The sequence below is a fragment of the Corythoichthys intestinalis genome, chromosome 1 (genome assembly GCF_030265065.1).
Source record: "Corythoichthys intestinalis isolate RoL2023-P3 chromosome 1, ASM3026506v1, whole genome shotgun sequence".
NCBI classification, from domain to species: domain Eukaryota; kingdom Metazoa; phylum Chordata; class Actinopteri; order Syngnathiformes; family Syngnathidae; genus Corythoichthys; species Corythoichthys intestinalis.
The window spans coordinates 62,829,710-62,846,185 of NC_080395.1; the positions used below are offsets into that span (position 1 = coordinate 62,829,710).

The window sequence follows — 16,476 nt, forward strand, 5'->3', positions numbered from 1 at the left end:
CTTGCTATATCAGTCTGTCAAAATTCTGTACGTGGCACAAAAGTTTCGAGACCACTGTTTTAGACCAGGAGTTCCTCCATTTCCATTGATATGTGTTGCATTTATAAACTTTATGTCTAAATAAAATCCATTCGTTTAAAAAGCTAAAACAAATAATTGAAAATATTCTGAATACATTTTTTTAACCATAAAAAGATTGTCAGTCAAGGAAGATTACATGTTGCTACAGAAAGAGGACAATGGGACAGAAGAAAAACATGATGAGAATAATGAATATTTAAAAGCGAACCCTACTCCCATTTACATGAAAACACTCGATGCTCGCATACCTTATCAATTTGGTTAGGTATTGCAGGTATTGGTACTACATATTAGATTTATATCAAGGTCAGCAGTTCAACGACTCACTAGGTCCCTTTTTTTCAGCGAGAGAAATAATCTTTGTGCATTTTGATTTGGTTATTTTCTCCGCATTAGCATGTTTAAAATATATATGCTGCTAAAACCAGTTGTCAAGCAATCAGCAAGTTAGGACAACAGTTGTCAAACCCCACAAATCGCCTGAAAAATTAGTCGGTTGGGTGCAGTAGCAGCCCTAACATACAGTGAATTTGCCCGCCCACAAGAGTTTACGGGCCATCGGTAGAAAATTAAAATAAATTTGTGGCCCATTAGATGGTGCTTTTGCCCGAGAGTTAGTAAACGGTGCTTTACCAAACACCAAATAGAGACTGAATCAACCGTTTTAACTGGTAGCCATCAAAGACTGCACATTTTATTTCAAAATGTGCTTTAAAAAAATCCAAACAATTGAGAGATTGAATATTCTATCAAAAATAATTGCAATATTTTTTTTGCGTAAAAGCTCCATGGTCTTTTGCAAATTAAACCAGTAATTTCATGGGAAAAAATACAAATACCAAGAGTTGAAGTGAAGTGAGTTATTTACCTGGGAAGCATTGCCAGGGCCTGAGCAGTCTCCCTGACTCGCAGGGAGTTCTGATTCAGGACATCAGTCGATGGAACATAAAGACAAGCCCTGTTGACATCATCAGTGTAAAAATCGCTGTCCGAGATGGCACTGAGGAGATCGTTATATTCCCGTGAAAGTCCAGTGCTGCTGATCGGAACCCCGAGTTCATCAACAAATCTCTGGAGTGGGTAGATGTAAACCTAAACAAAGAACTTTCATTAGCAACACTGACTCACAGAGGTTCACGAGGGCTCTTACCTTAATTCGATTCTTCGGGTTGTAGCCGCATCTGTACACGTCGAAACACGTGTGCATGCGACAGCTGAGGTCCCCCCTCTCCGGAATAGGACTTGTGACTGGGAGGTGCACCAAAGGAGCATCATGAACGCTACGTTTGTCTACGGTCCATTCAGCTGTGGACTCTATGGAGTGGGGCCAGAACTGAAACATCCCAGTGGCAATGAGGCCGAGCAACACCACGGAAAAGAGTGTGATGTAGTATATACGGTGCTTGGTTTTCATCCGTGGGATAAGAGCAGGTCCCCGGGAGCTGTATTTACCTGAGGCATACATGTTTGGCACCGCCCTGTCCACCTAAATACTGTAACAACATGGTGACAAATACAAACCACGTCATTTTTCTTGGGAGATAATAACTGCAAAAATATTGAATTTGCATATGACCTCAAGATTATTGATTTAATGGGCATTACGAAAGATTTTAACATTTTTAATCGGACCCTTAAATACTTTAGTTTCAAGAATGACCTTGCTAGTTAGGGTGACCAAATGTCCTCGTTTACCGGGACATGTCCACTTTATACATCCTGACCAGAGCGTCCGGCTGGGTTTTATAAATTCATGAAAATGTGTGGTTGACATTATTTTCCTTGGGATTGACTGACGCTTTGCAAAGAATATTACAGTACTGTGCTGCCTGTGATGTATTCCCCGAGAGCCTGTAGATTAGTTGGTTGTTGTGAGGCTACGATTTGATTTTTACATTATTTCACTGGAAAAAGAAAAGAGCTTTTTGTTATAACTGGATTTTCTAAAGAAGAGATATTCAGAACATTACTTCAGATTATACCGGTATGTGGGCACGGTGACCGAGTTCCGAGATCAAGGATTCAATCCCAGACTCTGGCCTTCCTGTGTGGAATTTGCATGTTCTGTCCGTGCCTGCATGGGTTTTCTCCAAAAACATGCGTGGTAGGCTGATTGGAGAAGCGTGGGTTTTCTCCAAAAACATGCGTGGTGGGCTGATTGAACAATCTAAATTGTCTGAGGTATGAGTGTGTGCATGAATAGTTGAATGTCTCATTCTGCCCTGCGATTGGCTGGCAACCAATTCAGGGTGTACCCCATCTACTGCCGGGAGCAAGCTGGGCTTGGCTCGAGCACCCCCGCAACCCTCATGAGGAAAAAGCGGCATGGAAAATGAATGAATGAATTTCAGATTAGTTATTTGTACAGTAAGAATTGAAAAGACAGACATTATTTTGTTCAAGGATGATTCGCTAATACAGAAGAGGCATAATATATATTTAAATCATTATTTCATTCCATTTTTCCCCCCCTTTAATAATCGTTGTATTATTTTAGGGAATAATAAAGCCTGTTGAGTAACCTCTGAGAATTTGAATTGGTTTCTTTGGTTATATAGCTATTATTTTGTTATAAAACTGAATTTTCTATCCAGACGGAGCAGGCACACTTCAAAAATATTGAAGAGATAAAGCATCATTGGGTGAAATCGAGTAAAATTTAAGTATCTCGAGGCCAAGCCAAGTATCCTCTTTTTTGAAAATCAAAATATGGTCACCCTATTGTTAATGTTTAATTCGACACGTGTCTGAACCAAATGGAATTCAATAAAGTTCTATTAAAAAAAAAAAAAAATCATACGTATATTAATCAGATTTCCCAAGTCAGCTAGACACAGATCGCTTTGCATAAATCACAGCAAGACAATCATTTTTTCATTTTTGTGAAGAACGGATGTAATCCAAAGTAAATGCGTTTTGGAAATTTAAATTAAGAAGCCGTTGGACGTCCAAGAAAATACAATTTAATAAATAAACAAACAAACAACCCCTCTAATTCTCCACGGTCTAGCGATGTTTTTAATTTGCGCCGCCATCGGACATGACTTCTTGTACTTTAAGTTCAGTGCCACGATAAAACAGCTTATACATTGGTACAAGAAAGATCTGTCACTTTCATTATAAGAGTTTAGAAGCTATCGTGAAGGTGATGGAAGCTACATTAGCTTTTGGATGTCATCTGAGGTGCAGGGGAAATACCAACAATTGAAAATGATCGTGGTTGTATTGTTAATTCTCGTTAAAGCTTTGGATTATTAACTTACCAAGAGGTGAACTAGATCCAATTTGGACACTTCGGTGTTAATTCATGATTGAAGATAATGTTTTCGCAACATTACCGTTATCCCCCGGAAGTTATGTCTCTTCTTTGTATGTTTCAGTGACTCAGGAATGGTCAAATAAAACTTTCACTCCCTCTAGTGGCCGCGCTCTCAAAGGTGCCGTTTATGAAGACCCATAATTTGCCGTTCATTATATGGGACTGATCTAGCGCCATACAAATGGGACAGAAATACATAAATAAATACTTGTGTCATTATATTTTGATGACATTCAATGACACTTTTATTTAATTCCAAATTCAATTAATTAATGACACATTTAAGTATTTATTTAAAGATTTATTTATATATTTCTGTCCCATTTGGTCCTCCATAATACGGAGCCTTCATTTTACTTTGACAATTAACGTTTGCATCCTTGATTTTGTATTTCTGTTTCCCTGTCTGTGTCTGGCATTCAAAATACGGTGGTCACCTTTATTGCTGAATATTTTTTAAATTTGAAGCTTGATAATAAAATAAAAATTCTAATTGATGAAGTTGTCAAAAATTGTTTCGTTCAAATATTTGATAGCGGGTAAAAAGGGCATGCAGTCATGTGAAAAAATTAGGACACCCCATTAAATATTCACTTCTTTATTAAGAAATGTTCTCATATCAATGTCTGTCTTGTTTTTCTTTATCTCTGGAAAAGAAAGTGATTTAATTGCAGGGAAACAAAATTAACAGTTTTACTCATTAAACCGAATATATCAACAAAAATGCATATTCTAACTGAGGAAAAAGGACACCCTACGACCTAATAGCTAGTGTTACCCCCTTTAGTTGAAATAACTTCGGTGAGACGCTTTTTGTAGCCATCTACCAGTCTTTGACATCGTTCTGAAGAAAGTTTGCCCCACTCCTCAACGCAGAATACTTTCAGCTGTAAGATGTTTGAGGGGTTTCTTGCATGTAGCCTACAGCCCGTTTCAAGTCACTCCACAGCATCTCAATGGGCTTTGACTCGGCCATTCCAGGACTCTCCATTTCTTCCTTTTCAGCCAGTCCTTGGTGGATTTACTGGTAAGTTTTGGGTCATTGTCATGTTGCAGGGTCCAGTTTCACTTCAGCTTTACTTTTTTTTCACAGATGATCTCAGATGTTCCTCAAGTACCCTCTGATACACAATAGAATTCATGGTGGATTCTATGGTGGTGAGCTGGCCAGGTCCTGCTGTAGCAAAGCATCCTTAAACCATGACACTTCCACCTCCATGCTTCACAGTTGGCATGAGGTTCTTTTCCTGGAATGCTGTATTGGGTTTATGCCAAACATGTCCTCCGTTCTGGTGTCCAAATAATTCAATTTTAGATTCATCTGTCAAAAGAACATTTTCCAGAAGTCCTTATCATTGTCTACATTCACTCTGGCAAACTTACTTCAGTCTGGCCTTCATGTTCTTCTTGTAGAACAAAATTTCCTCCTTGAACACCTCCCATGAAGGTTAAATTTGTGAAGTCTTTGATTGTAGAGGCAAGCACTTTCACATCTACAATAGCAAGAGCCTGCTGTGGGTCCAGTGATGGCAGTTTAGGGTTTTTGGAGACTTCTTTTAGCATCTTGCGGTCTACTCTCGGGGTGAACTTGCTTGGACGGCCAGACCTGGGCATGTTGGCAGTTGTTTTGAATGTCCTCCACTTGTAGACTATTTTCCAGACAGTGGAATGGTTGATTATATATTCTTTTGAAATCCCTTACCAGACTCAAAAGGGTTTACAATCTTCTTTCTGAATGCCTCAGACAGCTCCTTTGATCTCACCATGGTGTTTTCTCTCACTTCAACAGTCAGGGGCACACCAAACTAAATGTAAGGTTTAAATAAGATAAGCCTCTTTCAAAACACTAAGTAAAGATCTAATCATGTGCACCTGATGAGATACCCGTGTGTGAATTTAGCCATTTTAAATGGGATTGAATGTGGGAGTGTCCTAATGTATTCCTCAACATAAATTGCATTTATTTATAATGACATTTTACATAAAGTTATATAAAAAAGTTTTGTTTTGTTCTATTACTTGAATCTCTCAAGATTATTAAAAATATTAAATCTCCATTTGACCAAATATGTTTGAAAACACACAGGCTTCCATAGTGTGTCCTAATTTTTTTCACATCACTTTATATATCTACAATAGTTTCGTGGGAAAACAAGACAGTGACACTTCTGACCATGGTTTTATGATTTATTCCATAGCGGGCAAGTTAAATAAGGGAGAGATAACATACATTCCAATTAGGGGCAGGAGAAGGAAGCAAACCAGGTAAACATGAAGACGACACATATGCAAATATTCTTTCTGTATAGAACAATTTGTAAATTCTTCCAATAGTTTCAATAAATAACTTTCAGATGAAATATTTTTTGTAATATATGTCAATATTAAAATTTTTAAATATAAAGCTATTGAGTCTTGTACAGTTGTTCTCTACGCAACTATTAGAATTAAATATTTTCTTATGACATCTGCATAAATAATACAGAGAATGGTGCTATACACACTATCACCAAACAGTTCACTGACTGGTTTGGAGCTTAATAATTTATTGTGTTTATAAACTAATTGTGTTTGTGTGAGGGAAGTGAGACTGGCAAGATGATCTGTACGGTGACGTACTGTAAACTGGCAAAATGTGAGATATGCTGTGAGTAACAACTGTTGATCCAAACAGAAAATGTGCAGATCTCGCCGACTCCTGGCTCTGCATCCCACCAGAGGTCATTCTGCTGAATGTCCCACCACTATGGCAAATTTGTAAATGTTCAATAGCTGAATGTTAAATACATTTCTATTTGGACAGGGGGGAAAAAAAATAAATGAACAACTCCTAGGAAATTCATTAAAAAAAAAAAAAAAAAAAAGAAGCTTAAAAAAACACCAACACCAATCTGATGCAAGAGCAATAAAGATAATATTACCATCAAATACAGCAATAAAAGTGAAACCATTTATCGTAATAAATAATGCAAGTAGTAAGCCCCCTGTTCACCTGTTACACACATGGCGATATGGAAGAGTGTATGCCACATATAGGATTGACACCAGCTCATTTAGCCATGCAGTCCAACCTCGAGGAAGAGTGTGGCGGACCAGATTAAAGGGAAGCAAACACCTGATGTCAATTATGTCTGAAAGCACCTTGACACCAAGAGAAAATGTAACCTGGGACAATTACAAAAAATATGTTTTGGTTATGTCTGGGATCCTGCATTTGCACTCAACTACTTTTAAAAAGGAAAGGCTTTCTCTGACATGATGGCAGCATTTGTGTGAACAAAACTAGGAAACCATGAAGGCGGTAGAGCCTTGGAAACCAAAACAACTATGAGCTAGGTGGTTATTGCAGCCTGGTGCTTGACAAAAATATGTTGTGGTAACTGTGGTAACGTGGTGTCTTTCCTGTCGTGTGTAACAGTCTCCATGGGAATGACAGGAGAAGGATATAATAAACATAGCTTTTAGTGTTGTAATAAAGAATTAAACATATACAAAAGTACATCTGAGAAATACATTTGGCAATATCACTGTATTAAATTATTTGGCAAAGAGGGGACTAAGCAAAGGTGTTTTGCGCAAGAGTACCCAATTGTCAAGCTAAGAGGCTTCGTGACAAAATCTCTTTGAAAGGAAAGACAAAAGAAATATCATGCACTATAAAGAGTAAACGAAATGCATCAAAAACATTCATAGGCATCTGTAATAACTTTGTCACAATCACCAAATGTTTAAGACACATGACTTCAACCACACACAATCTCTTTCTCGACACCAACTCTGTACAGACCTGAGGAACATTGTGTCACGTCTTCACGCTTCCACTGACTGACATATGTCCATCTTCACATTCCTGACTGAACAATGAAAACTAAAAAGCAGAAAGAAAATACGCTGTTGCGGATGCAGGAAGTAGTAGAGTACATCAACCCGAGAAGATGTGCCTATGCAAACTAGCTTCTTCTACAGTGTTAGCTTTTGATTCCCTGCGAAGTTATCGACTCTCTCTTTGTTAGAGTTAAGTCAAGGGATAACATTGGCTGAAATGTCTCGTGACATTGTTTTGCAACGGCATTTGTGAAGCTACAGTTGTTCATTTCCACCCAAAAGCAGCACAGCCCCCTGGCATGCAGAGAGGTATCTGTTTTTTTTTTTTGTACTCATTGCAATAGTGTGAAAATGCTATAAACATCATTCAAGTGAGGTGGAGGGACACCTGAAGAATGGATATTATTGGCGAGTTGGTAAGTCATTAGGTCTCTGATGAGTGACTACATTCCATCGCATGCACATACGGTGATATGTTTTTTTTCTCTTTTTTTCTTTACTTTTTGATGGGGGGTGACTGTGCCACTTCATTTGGCATTAGTTTGTTATAGTGAGCTAGACCATAGAGGACAAAGTGTTCTCCTCAGGGCAATGGATGGGGTTGGATGTTCGTAGTGAGTCAATGGCAGGTGGGGCACCCTCACCGGGCGAAAGGTCATTGAGTTCCTCAGATGATGAGAGAGGGAAGGATGGTGACAACGAGATGCCAGAAGAAGGGTCAGCAGATCCGGCAAAAGTGCGTGGGGGCTTGGGGACCAGATTCGGCTCCAACGTTGCCCTGGCCAGAAGCTGTTTGTCATCGGGTTCGTCTCCCACACACTCAATGTGTCCGAGAGATCCCCGTCCTGACTCTGACTCCCCATCTGACAGATCCATTGGAGGTGAGCTGCTGCCATCTAGTTTAAATAAAGAGTCCAAGTACTGGGCAAATTCCAGCACTGTCCGGCTGGGGTTTCCATTTGATAGCTGAGGCGGCGGAGGGGAAGTTGCTGATCTAGTCTCCATGCTGAACTCCCACTCTTCCTTGTCACCATCCATTGCTCTCGAAGTAATTTGTGGACTGCGGGGAGCGTCTGGAGTGCTACCTGGGCTGTAGATGCCCGGCATCTGTTCGAACTCTAATGGATCTCTAGGGTAGATGACTTGCTCTACGTTGAAAGCCTCAGGGGAATAATGTCCACTGTAGCGAGGTGTGGCAGGGGACAACTGGATGGAGTACTCTGGATTAGATACAGGGTCCAATGGTGTATAGAAAGGCCCAATCTCTCCTAGGTGTTCCGGTGTCGCCTGGCAAAGGCAGTCAGCAGCCAGCAGTTCCGTGCGAGAGCTGAGAGATGGATTCTCTTCAGGAATTGGGGCATCCAAAGGGAAAGGGAGGCTACTAAGCATTGGAGAACCTCTGAGCGCTGCAGAGGAGCGCCTGGAATCCAGGCTATAAACAGATTCAGCATCTGACAGGCTTTCCATGACAGCCAATGGAGCTTTGCGGTCCCTAAGCTCCACAGTCAGCCGCTCCCGTGCTCCACGCAACACTACGGGTACTGGAGGAGGAGGACACTCAGAGAAACCATCCAGAGATATTTCAGACTGGGCACAGGAACTAGAGGAGAGGACAAGAAAGGATAGGAGTGACAGGGAAGCAGGACTAACAAGACAACATTGTCATGAATCAACTACTGTATATGTACTAGGAAAGGTTTTAAGAAGGAAAAATGGCAAATGGTCAGTGCTTAAACATATACTGCACGTACAGTGCAATATGGACAAAGGTCTTGTGGGACATACCTCTTAAGTGAGGTGCGAGTAGGCTTTATGACCCAGAATTTTAAATAGTGAAGTGGATTGTACTTCAAAACTTTAAACCTTTCTATGCTCCAACAAAGGCCCTAAACATGATTTACTAGAACAGACTGTTAGCCAGGCCCTCTTACTGACCATACCAGTGCTTTTCTGGATGGACAGATGTTCCAAACATGTGTACATAAGAGAAGACCCTGTTGCTGCTACATGGGATGAAACAAACTTGATATTTAGTTCCATTTCACTTCCTGTTGGTGTAATGCTAAATTGTCTCAATACCTTTGTCCATATAGCAAAATTGCATTCTTAAAATTAAGTAGGCACCAAAAAGAAAGACTGAAAGGAAAGTGGGAGGTCAGCATCCTAGTGAGTGCTTCTAAAGTAGGAAAGGTAACATCAACTACTTCTATTAAAACACAGACTTTGGACAGGGACTGAACCAGAAAGGGCTTGGAGATAACTAAATACTACCGTACGTTGTAACTGCACTGTGGTCAGACAGTGTGCATGCGTACATGAGAGAATGGTGCACATTATGAAGAGTAGTGATCACATGCTTCTCTTACCGTAACAGTGTTTTTTGTCTTTTTTTTTTTTTTTTTTTTGTAAACCAAACAAAACAGACATGAATTACAAGTTTGAGAAAACAAGAGTAGAAATTAGTTGCAGGTAATGTTGGTTTGAAAGTCATACAGTATTTGTGTTATGGTCTTTATATAGGAACTTTTCTTAGCCCAACTGTTGACGCATTGTGCTACAAATGTTTGATTTTCTAACATATTTCAGAAAACGCATCATTAGTTAAAGAAAAAAAATATTTGAGGCTCCGATGTCTGCTCACTTATGCTTTGTCAGCTATGAGGGCTTCCACTATTGTGACCTTTTAATTGGATTTAACAGTTTGACAACCAAGTCACAGTTTTCAAAATCCGGTCGTTTATGTATTTTTGAATTACAGCAGCCTAAGAAGACAGCTTACACATGAGCAGTTTTACCAAATGCAAAAAAAATCATTCTGTATCTGGGCATATCTGAATTATAATAAAATCTAAGTCCAAGTGTATAACATTTCAATTTACCAGTTTTATGTTCTTTTGTACCACTGTATTGTTACGCGTTATACGACAGCAAACGTGAGATTTACTTGGTTAATTTCATACACACAAGCAGGTACTCCTGACCCAACAATTTATATGCATATTTTTCCCATAATTTGGCTTATGTAAATTTGAAGCATCACATTAGAGCAAATAAATGATGATTATATTTCTAAATTTCAGTTTTCTCATCTCTAAAAAGATTTTTGAGGAACATAAGCTAATCATATTTACAGTGTATCACAAAAGTCAGTACACCCCTCGCATTTCTGCAGATATTTAACTATATCTTTCCATGGGACAACACTGACAAAATGACACTTTGACACAATGAAAAGTAGTCTGTGTGCAGCTTATATAATAGAGTTAATTTATTTTCCCCTCAAAATAACTCAAAGTATATCCATTAATATCTAAAACCCCTGGCAACAAAAGTGAATACCCCACTTGGTAAATACGTACATCCCTAAATATACAAATTGAGTACTGCTTGTCATTTTCCCTCCAAAATGTCATGTGACTCGTTACAGGAGTGCTGTCAGCATTGCTGCAGAGATTGAAGAGGTGGGGGGGGGGGTCAGCCTATTAGTGCTCAGACCATACACCACACTCTACATCAAATTGGTGTGCATGGCTGTCACCTCCGGAGGAAACCTCTTCTGAAGACAGTACACAAGAAGGACCGCCCGTCTCATCAGACCATAGGACATGGTTCCAGTAATCCATGTGCTTTGTTGACATGTCTTCAGCAAACTGTTTGCGGGGTTTCTTGTGTAACGTCTTCAGAAGAGGCTTCCTCCTGGGATGACAGCGATGCACACCAATTTGATGTAGAGTGCAGCGTATGGTCTGAGCACTAATAGGCTGAACCCCCACTTCTTCAATCTCTGCAGCAATGCTGACAGCACTCCTGTAACGAGTCACATGACATTTTGGAGGGAAAATGACAAGCAGTACTCAATTATGACATTTAGGGATGTACGTATTTACTAAGGGGTGTACTCACTTTTGTTGCCAGGGGTTTGGATATAAATGGCTATATTTTAAGTTATTTTTAGGGGAAAATAAATTAACTATATCATATAAGCTGCACATAGACTACTTTTCATTGTGTCAAAGTGTCATTTTGTCAGTGTTGTCCCGTGAAAAGATAATAAATACCTGCAGAAATGCGAGGGGTGGACTCACTTTTGTGATACACTGTAATCATTAAGCTGCTACCTCACAAAAAATAAGGGGTTGAATGCTTTCATGTTTTTTTTTCAGTTTATATATCATGATACTATAGGAAACACTGAATATTTTACACCCAAAAACACCCACAATGGTGATCAATACTGACCGAACACTACTGTTCCTGCGGTGGTGGGCTGTAGGCATTGGCTGCTGGGCTGTCGCAGATGCCGCCATGAACACACTCTCAGGGTTCAAATCAACTTCTGTCGGGCTCACCATAATCTTGGCTGCAGAGAGCAAAGCCGTTTTTCCTTTGTTGTAGTTCTCCAAAACCTGTCACCAACACAGATGGGCACACATGACTACAGGAGCATGGCAAAAATGCTTCCACTGAAGTCTTAAAATAAAGGGGAAAAATGGGAGGATTAACATATAATTTAACTTCAACACAATGTTTTTGAAGATACAAAATAGATTTATCAGCAAGTTATCTAGTATTTAAAAACAAATGCACTGTATACTGCAGGTCACTTGGTCACAATAAACCAGGAAGTACTCACCCAATTTACAGATTATTGAATAAATGGATAAAAGTAGGATCGGTTCTATAGTTTACATTTTAACCAGCCAGATCGTGTGTATCTACATTCCATCTATAACTGCAGATACTGCAAAACATTTATCGTGATAGTACATAGTGGCTGAGATAAATGTAAGTGCAAGCTAAAGGTGAGCTTACACCTACTCCAACTGACATTAAACACCCACAGTGGAGTCATGCAAGCCTGAGGAAGATTCACCCAAGTCCTACAGTATTTGAGGAAATAGCATACAATATGATTGCAGTACTCTATATACAATCGACAAAAAAATATAAAATCACATCAATACAACAATTACACATATATACAGTATGTAGGTATCTTTAATAAGTTAAAAACACATGACAGAGGCACATAATGTAGAAAAAAAAGGAGTGGACATGCAAATGTGACCACAAAACAAAGCAGAATGCAGAAGAATGTAAAATGAATTTGAAATGTTCAGTGAGGGAAAATATCAGTCAAGGGCCAGGTTTGCAAATAAATACAGCATCGTTTTACATCGCTGGGTGTTGCCAATGGTTAGCTCGTGCAGGACTGCTGCAAATGACAACCTACAGGTATTTAAAACAACAGTTAGGAAAAGCAAAATTTCAGTCAGAATGCAGACAAAACAAAAATTAGCACTTAATGTATATAATTTGCGATTTCTGCAAACCCTTATGCTTCAATAATTTAACGGTGCATGATAAGTTATTTAACATACAGTATGCATAGAGGATTACATCATCCTTATTCTGCTGAAAAAGATTTGCTCCCTTTCCGCAACAAAAAATGGGAAATAATTTAATGGACCAGCATTATCAATAATTTCTCCTTATTTTAGGACTGCAGAGAAATTGCCAATTCCCTGGAAGGATTGGAGGAATGTGTCTTGGGAAAACACAGGTCATAAGTGGGACACAAATGAAATCCCAGTTGAGGAAGAAAGCGCAGTCAGTGTGGAAGGCATTACCATGGAAGCTTTGTGAACAAAAGAAAATGTGTTAGAGGGAAGAAGTGGGGGAGTTTCATGCCACAGCACTTGACCAAACGTGCAGAGGCATAGAAAGAAACAAAATGCTGAATGTGGGTTTTGGACCATAAAAGATGCATAAAGAAATCCCAAATTAGTTTTTTTTTTTTTTTTAACCAAGTATACTCCCTACATTAGTTTGATGGACTGTAGTACGGGAAATCGTTTCAGCAACTGCAATATAAGAGTCATTTGCTCCCTGGAATGCTTTTTTTCCCCTTCTTGTTTTACTTTCTCTGTGGAACTTGCTTGGACTTGTTGTTGCCTCCAGTCACAACTTTCTATGTGCAAAAGACTCACAATGAAGGCTTTTAAAGTCTGATTTCTCAAAGAAAGAGCTTGCTCCCTTCAACTGAAGAAAACAATCTCACTGAGATTTTCACAGTATTAAAGGACTTGTCAGTAATATGATTAGCACATTTAAATTAATTTGTGCAGTTTTGCGTAAGTTAACATGCGCTGACAGCATGACCGTAGCCAGAAGTGAGAAGAGAAAATATGGATTCTCAAAAGACATCACACACAAAAAAAAGGCTAAGCATAACATTGAATGTGATACAGTCTTTCAACTACACTTCTTGTTGAAATGTGATACTGTTCCCATCTTTACAGTATTTGTTTTCTTGGGACTCGTTGGGCAAGATTTTAGGAGTAGGACTTGCATCCACTGCAAGGACTGAGTAAGGAGAGTCGGTTTGGGTTTCTGATGGAATGCGTAAATTCTCTGCAACTGAAAAAGTTGCTGACTGGAGGTCAGAGGGATTAACAGCATCCGTAAAAGAAGATGAAAAGACTTTAGGGAGAGAGAGCACTTGGGTCTCTGTAAGGGAGGCATTGGCAAACAGGTCGTTATAGGTGGGGGAGGACGGGTCATGGGCAATACTGTTAGCGTGGGATTCTGTATTCGAGGTTAAGTGCACAGTGGTGGCACTGGTAGGCTGATAGACCTCAAGCGCCTCCACATCCAGAGCCTCCTGCTCAGACAGAGGGTTACATGGTTCCAGCACCTGCAGACACACCAGAGGTTTCGCATACAATCACATTTTGCTACACTTCAATAAGAGTATACAGTGCAGTGAAAAAGTATTTCCCTCCTTTTTCAAATTCTTATATTTTTGCATGGCCTCCTCACTTGTATGTTTAATAATTTCAAACAGAAGCAAATAACAGATAAAGAAGCCTTTCACACATGCACCTTAGTATCTAAAGAAAACCCTCTCTCCTAGACTCTTTACTGCACCATTTGTTCTACAGCATTCATCCTCAATTGGCTGGGCCACCCTCAGCAGCAACAACAACTGAGGGTGAGTTTTGTATAGCTGGCCATTCGTCTTTCACAGTCTCTGAATATCCTAGCCTACTCTTTATAGCAGGATTGTTTTAATTCAGCAACACCGGAAAGTTCGAGTATAACTGGCCTTCTGAAGGTTATGCGGCAGAATTTTAATCGAATCCAACACAGGATTTTGACTAGGCTTCTCCAAAACCTTCATATTACTCTTCAAGCCATTCATTAGTTGCTTGTGTGTTTTGGATAACTATCCTGTTGAAGAAACCCTGTGTGCTCGGCTTGAGGTCGCCAATTGATGCCCAGACCGTCTCCTTCAGGATCTTCTGGCCACAGCAAGTCATTTAGGTCATGAGCAATTAATCAACAATTGCAAAGCTGCCCTCAACAGTCACACTAGTAGAGTTGGGTGATGATGTTATTTCTACAATCCTGTGGATACGACAGATGTAACGAGAGGAACACACTTTCCGAAACATCTATTTTCTTCTTGTTAATTGATGCAATATTCACTAAAAAGTCTTAAGAATCATTCAGAGGATTGTTTACTGTACCATGGTCTCTGCAGGGTTCAACCAGCCAGACTTAAGACTTTTAAAGACTTTTTTTAAAGACCATAATGAATTTTAAGACCAATTTCACATCGATACCGGCAAAAAACGTACAAAAGATTTGAAGGAAAATTGGAGGGCCGGAATTACTTGCGAAGTTTATGAACTTATTCCCAGCCCTTTCACAATGTGATACATAATGCTTAGCCTAACCAACAACACTAGGACTTTCTCTTTTGTGAACCAACATGTGAACCACAAACAGCATTTGCTACTGGCATTTTATGACTGCCTTGTGCTTTTCAGATTTGTTATGGAATTCCGATGCCTTGATACACAATTCTCCAAGTTTTAAAATTTTCTTGCACAAAGTGCAGTGTGCTTTATACGATTTCCCCCCCAGACTTCAACCATGCGCTGAACTGTACGTTCTCAAACCATATATCATTACATTTGCACTTAACCATGTACTGTATGTAACCACTGTAAATCGGTTCCGCTTAGTTTTCTCCGCTATGACTATTAAAAGTGTGTGAAATTTCTGATTCTTAGATTATTCACAATTTGGCCATGGAAGATTTAAGAACGGTTCACAAATATCCATATTCAAATTATTTAAATATGCCAAGTGGAACTAAAACACAGTCGGCGCGGCCTTCGGGACGAAATGAGGAACGCACCGCTGATAGTACACACCCACAACTCATGCTGCTAGATACAAAATAGCAACAAGCATGGCTGACCTAAGCAACCGACTTTTCCGTGAGATCAGACCAGCTCACATAAATTTAAAAGCAGACGTGTGGAATTATTTTGGATTTTACAACAAAATTGCCTTCGAGAAATAGGGGATATCTAAGAATGTTGAGAGTGAAGGAATCTGACCTTCTAGTCAGACTGCCGGAATCGCGCCAGCCAAACCGCCGGACCTGCGCTGCCGCAGCTTCTACGACCCAGGCCAACGGGACTCCGGCAATCTGGCCAGAAGGGAAAACTCAGCTCGTTCACCTTAGTCTTAACCCTTTGTACCGACTCCATCTTGAAAGGTTTAAAAAAAAAAAAGGCTCACTGAAAACAAGTTGACAATTTATTCAGGTTGACAGAGATCAAAACGGCAAGGCGAAACAGAAACACTCAGGCGGGGAGGCAAGCTCATTCCAAGGTCACCATATCAGAAGTCAACAAAAGTTTCCCGAGAAAAATTACAATGCTTATTTAAACAATCAGTCTTTTGGAGGCTCTCGCGGGGCGGGCCGTGGACACGAAGAAGGGTGTGTTTGGGATTATTGTTTGTTTGTGGATTGGACAGGAGGATTCGGGAGCTACTGTTGTCCGAGCAACGAGGGTTGTGGATTTTGCCACCTCAGCGTCAAAGGGGCTGTTGGAGCCTTGTCAGTCATGTTATCAGTTGGATATCGGGCGTTCTCCGGGGCTCCTTGTGTTGGGATAGAGCGTCCCGCCGGGAGAACTGATTGCGACAGTTGGTGTGTCAATCTTGCTCATGCATCACTCGTGGGCTTCTGTGATAAGAGGACGTTGTGTATCTTTTATGCCCTATATTCTGCTTGTTTTCCTTAAACTATGGTATAAGTGCTATTTATTTTATATTGGGTGTGTTAGAGGAATATAAACAGACGGTGCCTACAAGAAAAGGTACTATCTCCTTCAAAAGCAATAGAGCCGAGGTACGTCATCCCATCCCGACGCCGTTACACTGACACA

General features: G+C 39.9%; 2 protein-coding genes across 4 annotated transcripts in view; both read right to left on the bottom strand.

Moving 5' to 3' along the window:
• The window catches only part of ext2 (exostosin glycosyltransferase 2), a 52,099-nt gene extending 48,609 nt beyond the window's left edge, over positions 1–3,490 (bottom strand). Inside the window, exons 1-3 of the mRNA XM_057850406.1 lie at positions 3,345–3,490; positions 1,232–1,574; positions 950–1,173 (exon numbers count right to left, since the gene is read on the bottom strand). Of these exons, the coding sequence (XP_057706389.1) occupies positions 950–1,173; positions 1,232–1,546 (539 nt within the window). The 5' untranslated portion in view covers positions 1,547–1,574; positions 3,345–3,490. The remainder of the gene's footprint in view (positions 1–949; positions 1,174–1,231; positions 1,575–3,344) is intronic.
• Positions 3,491–5,579: 2,089 nt separating this feature from the next.
• Positions 5,580–16,476, bottom strand: part of dagla (diacylglycerol lipase, alpha) — a 61,525-nt gene continuing 50,628 nt past the window's right edge. For 2 of the 3 annotated variants that reach the window (XM_057834747.1, XM_057834739.1), the window contains 3 exons: positions 11,465–11,631; positions 9,592–9,609; positions 5,580–8,825 (listed from right to left, as the gene is read on the bottom strand). In XM_057834747.1, the coding sequence (XP_057690730.1) occupies positions 7,781–8,825; positions 9,592–9,609; positions 11,465–11,631 (1,230 nt within the window). In that variant the 3' untranslated portion in view covers positions 5,580–7,780. The remainder of the gene's footprint in view (positions 8,826–9,591; positions 9,610–11,464; positions 11,632–16,476) is intronic. The other variant, XM_057834755.1, reaches the window with a different exon arrangement.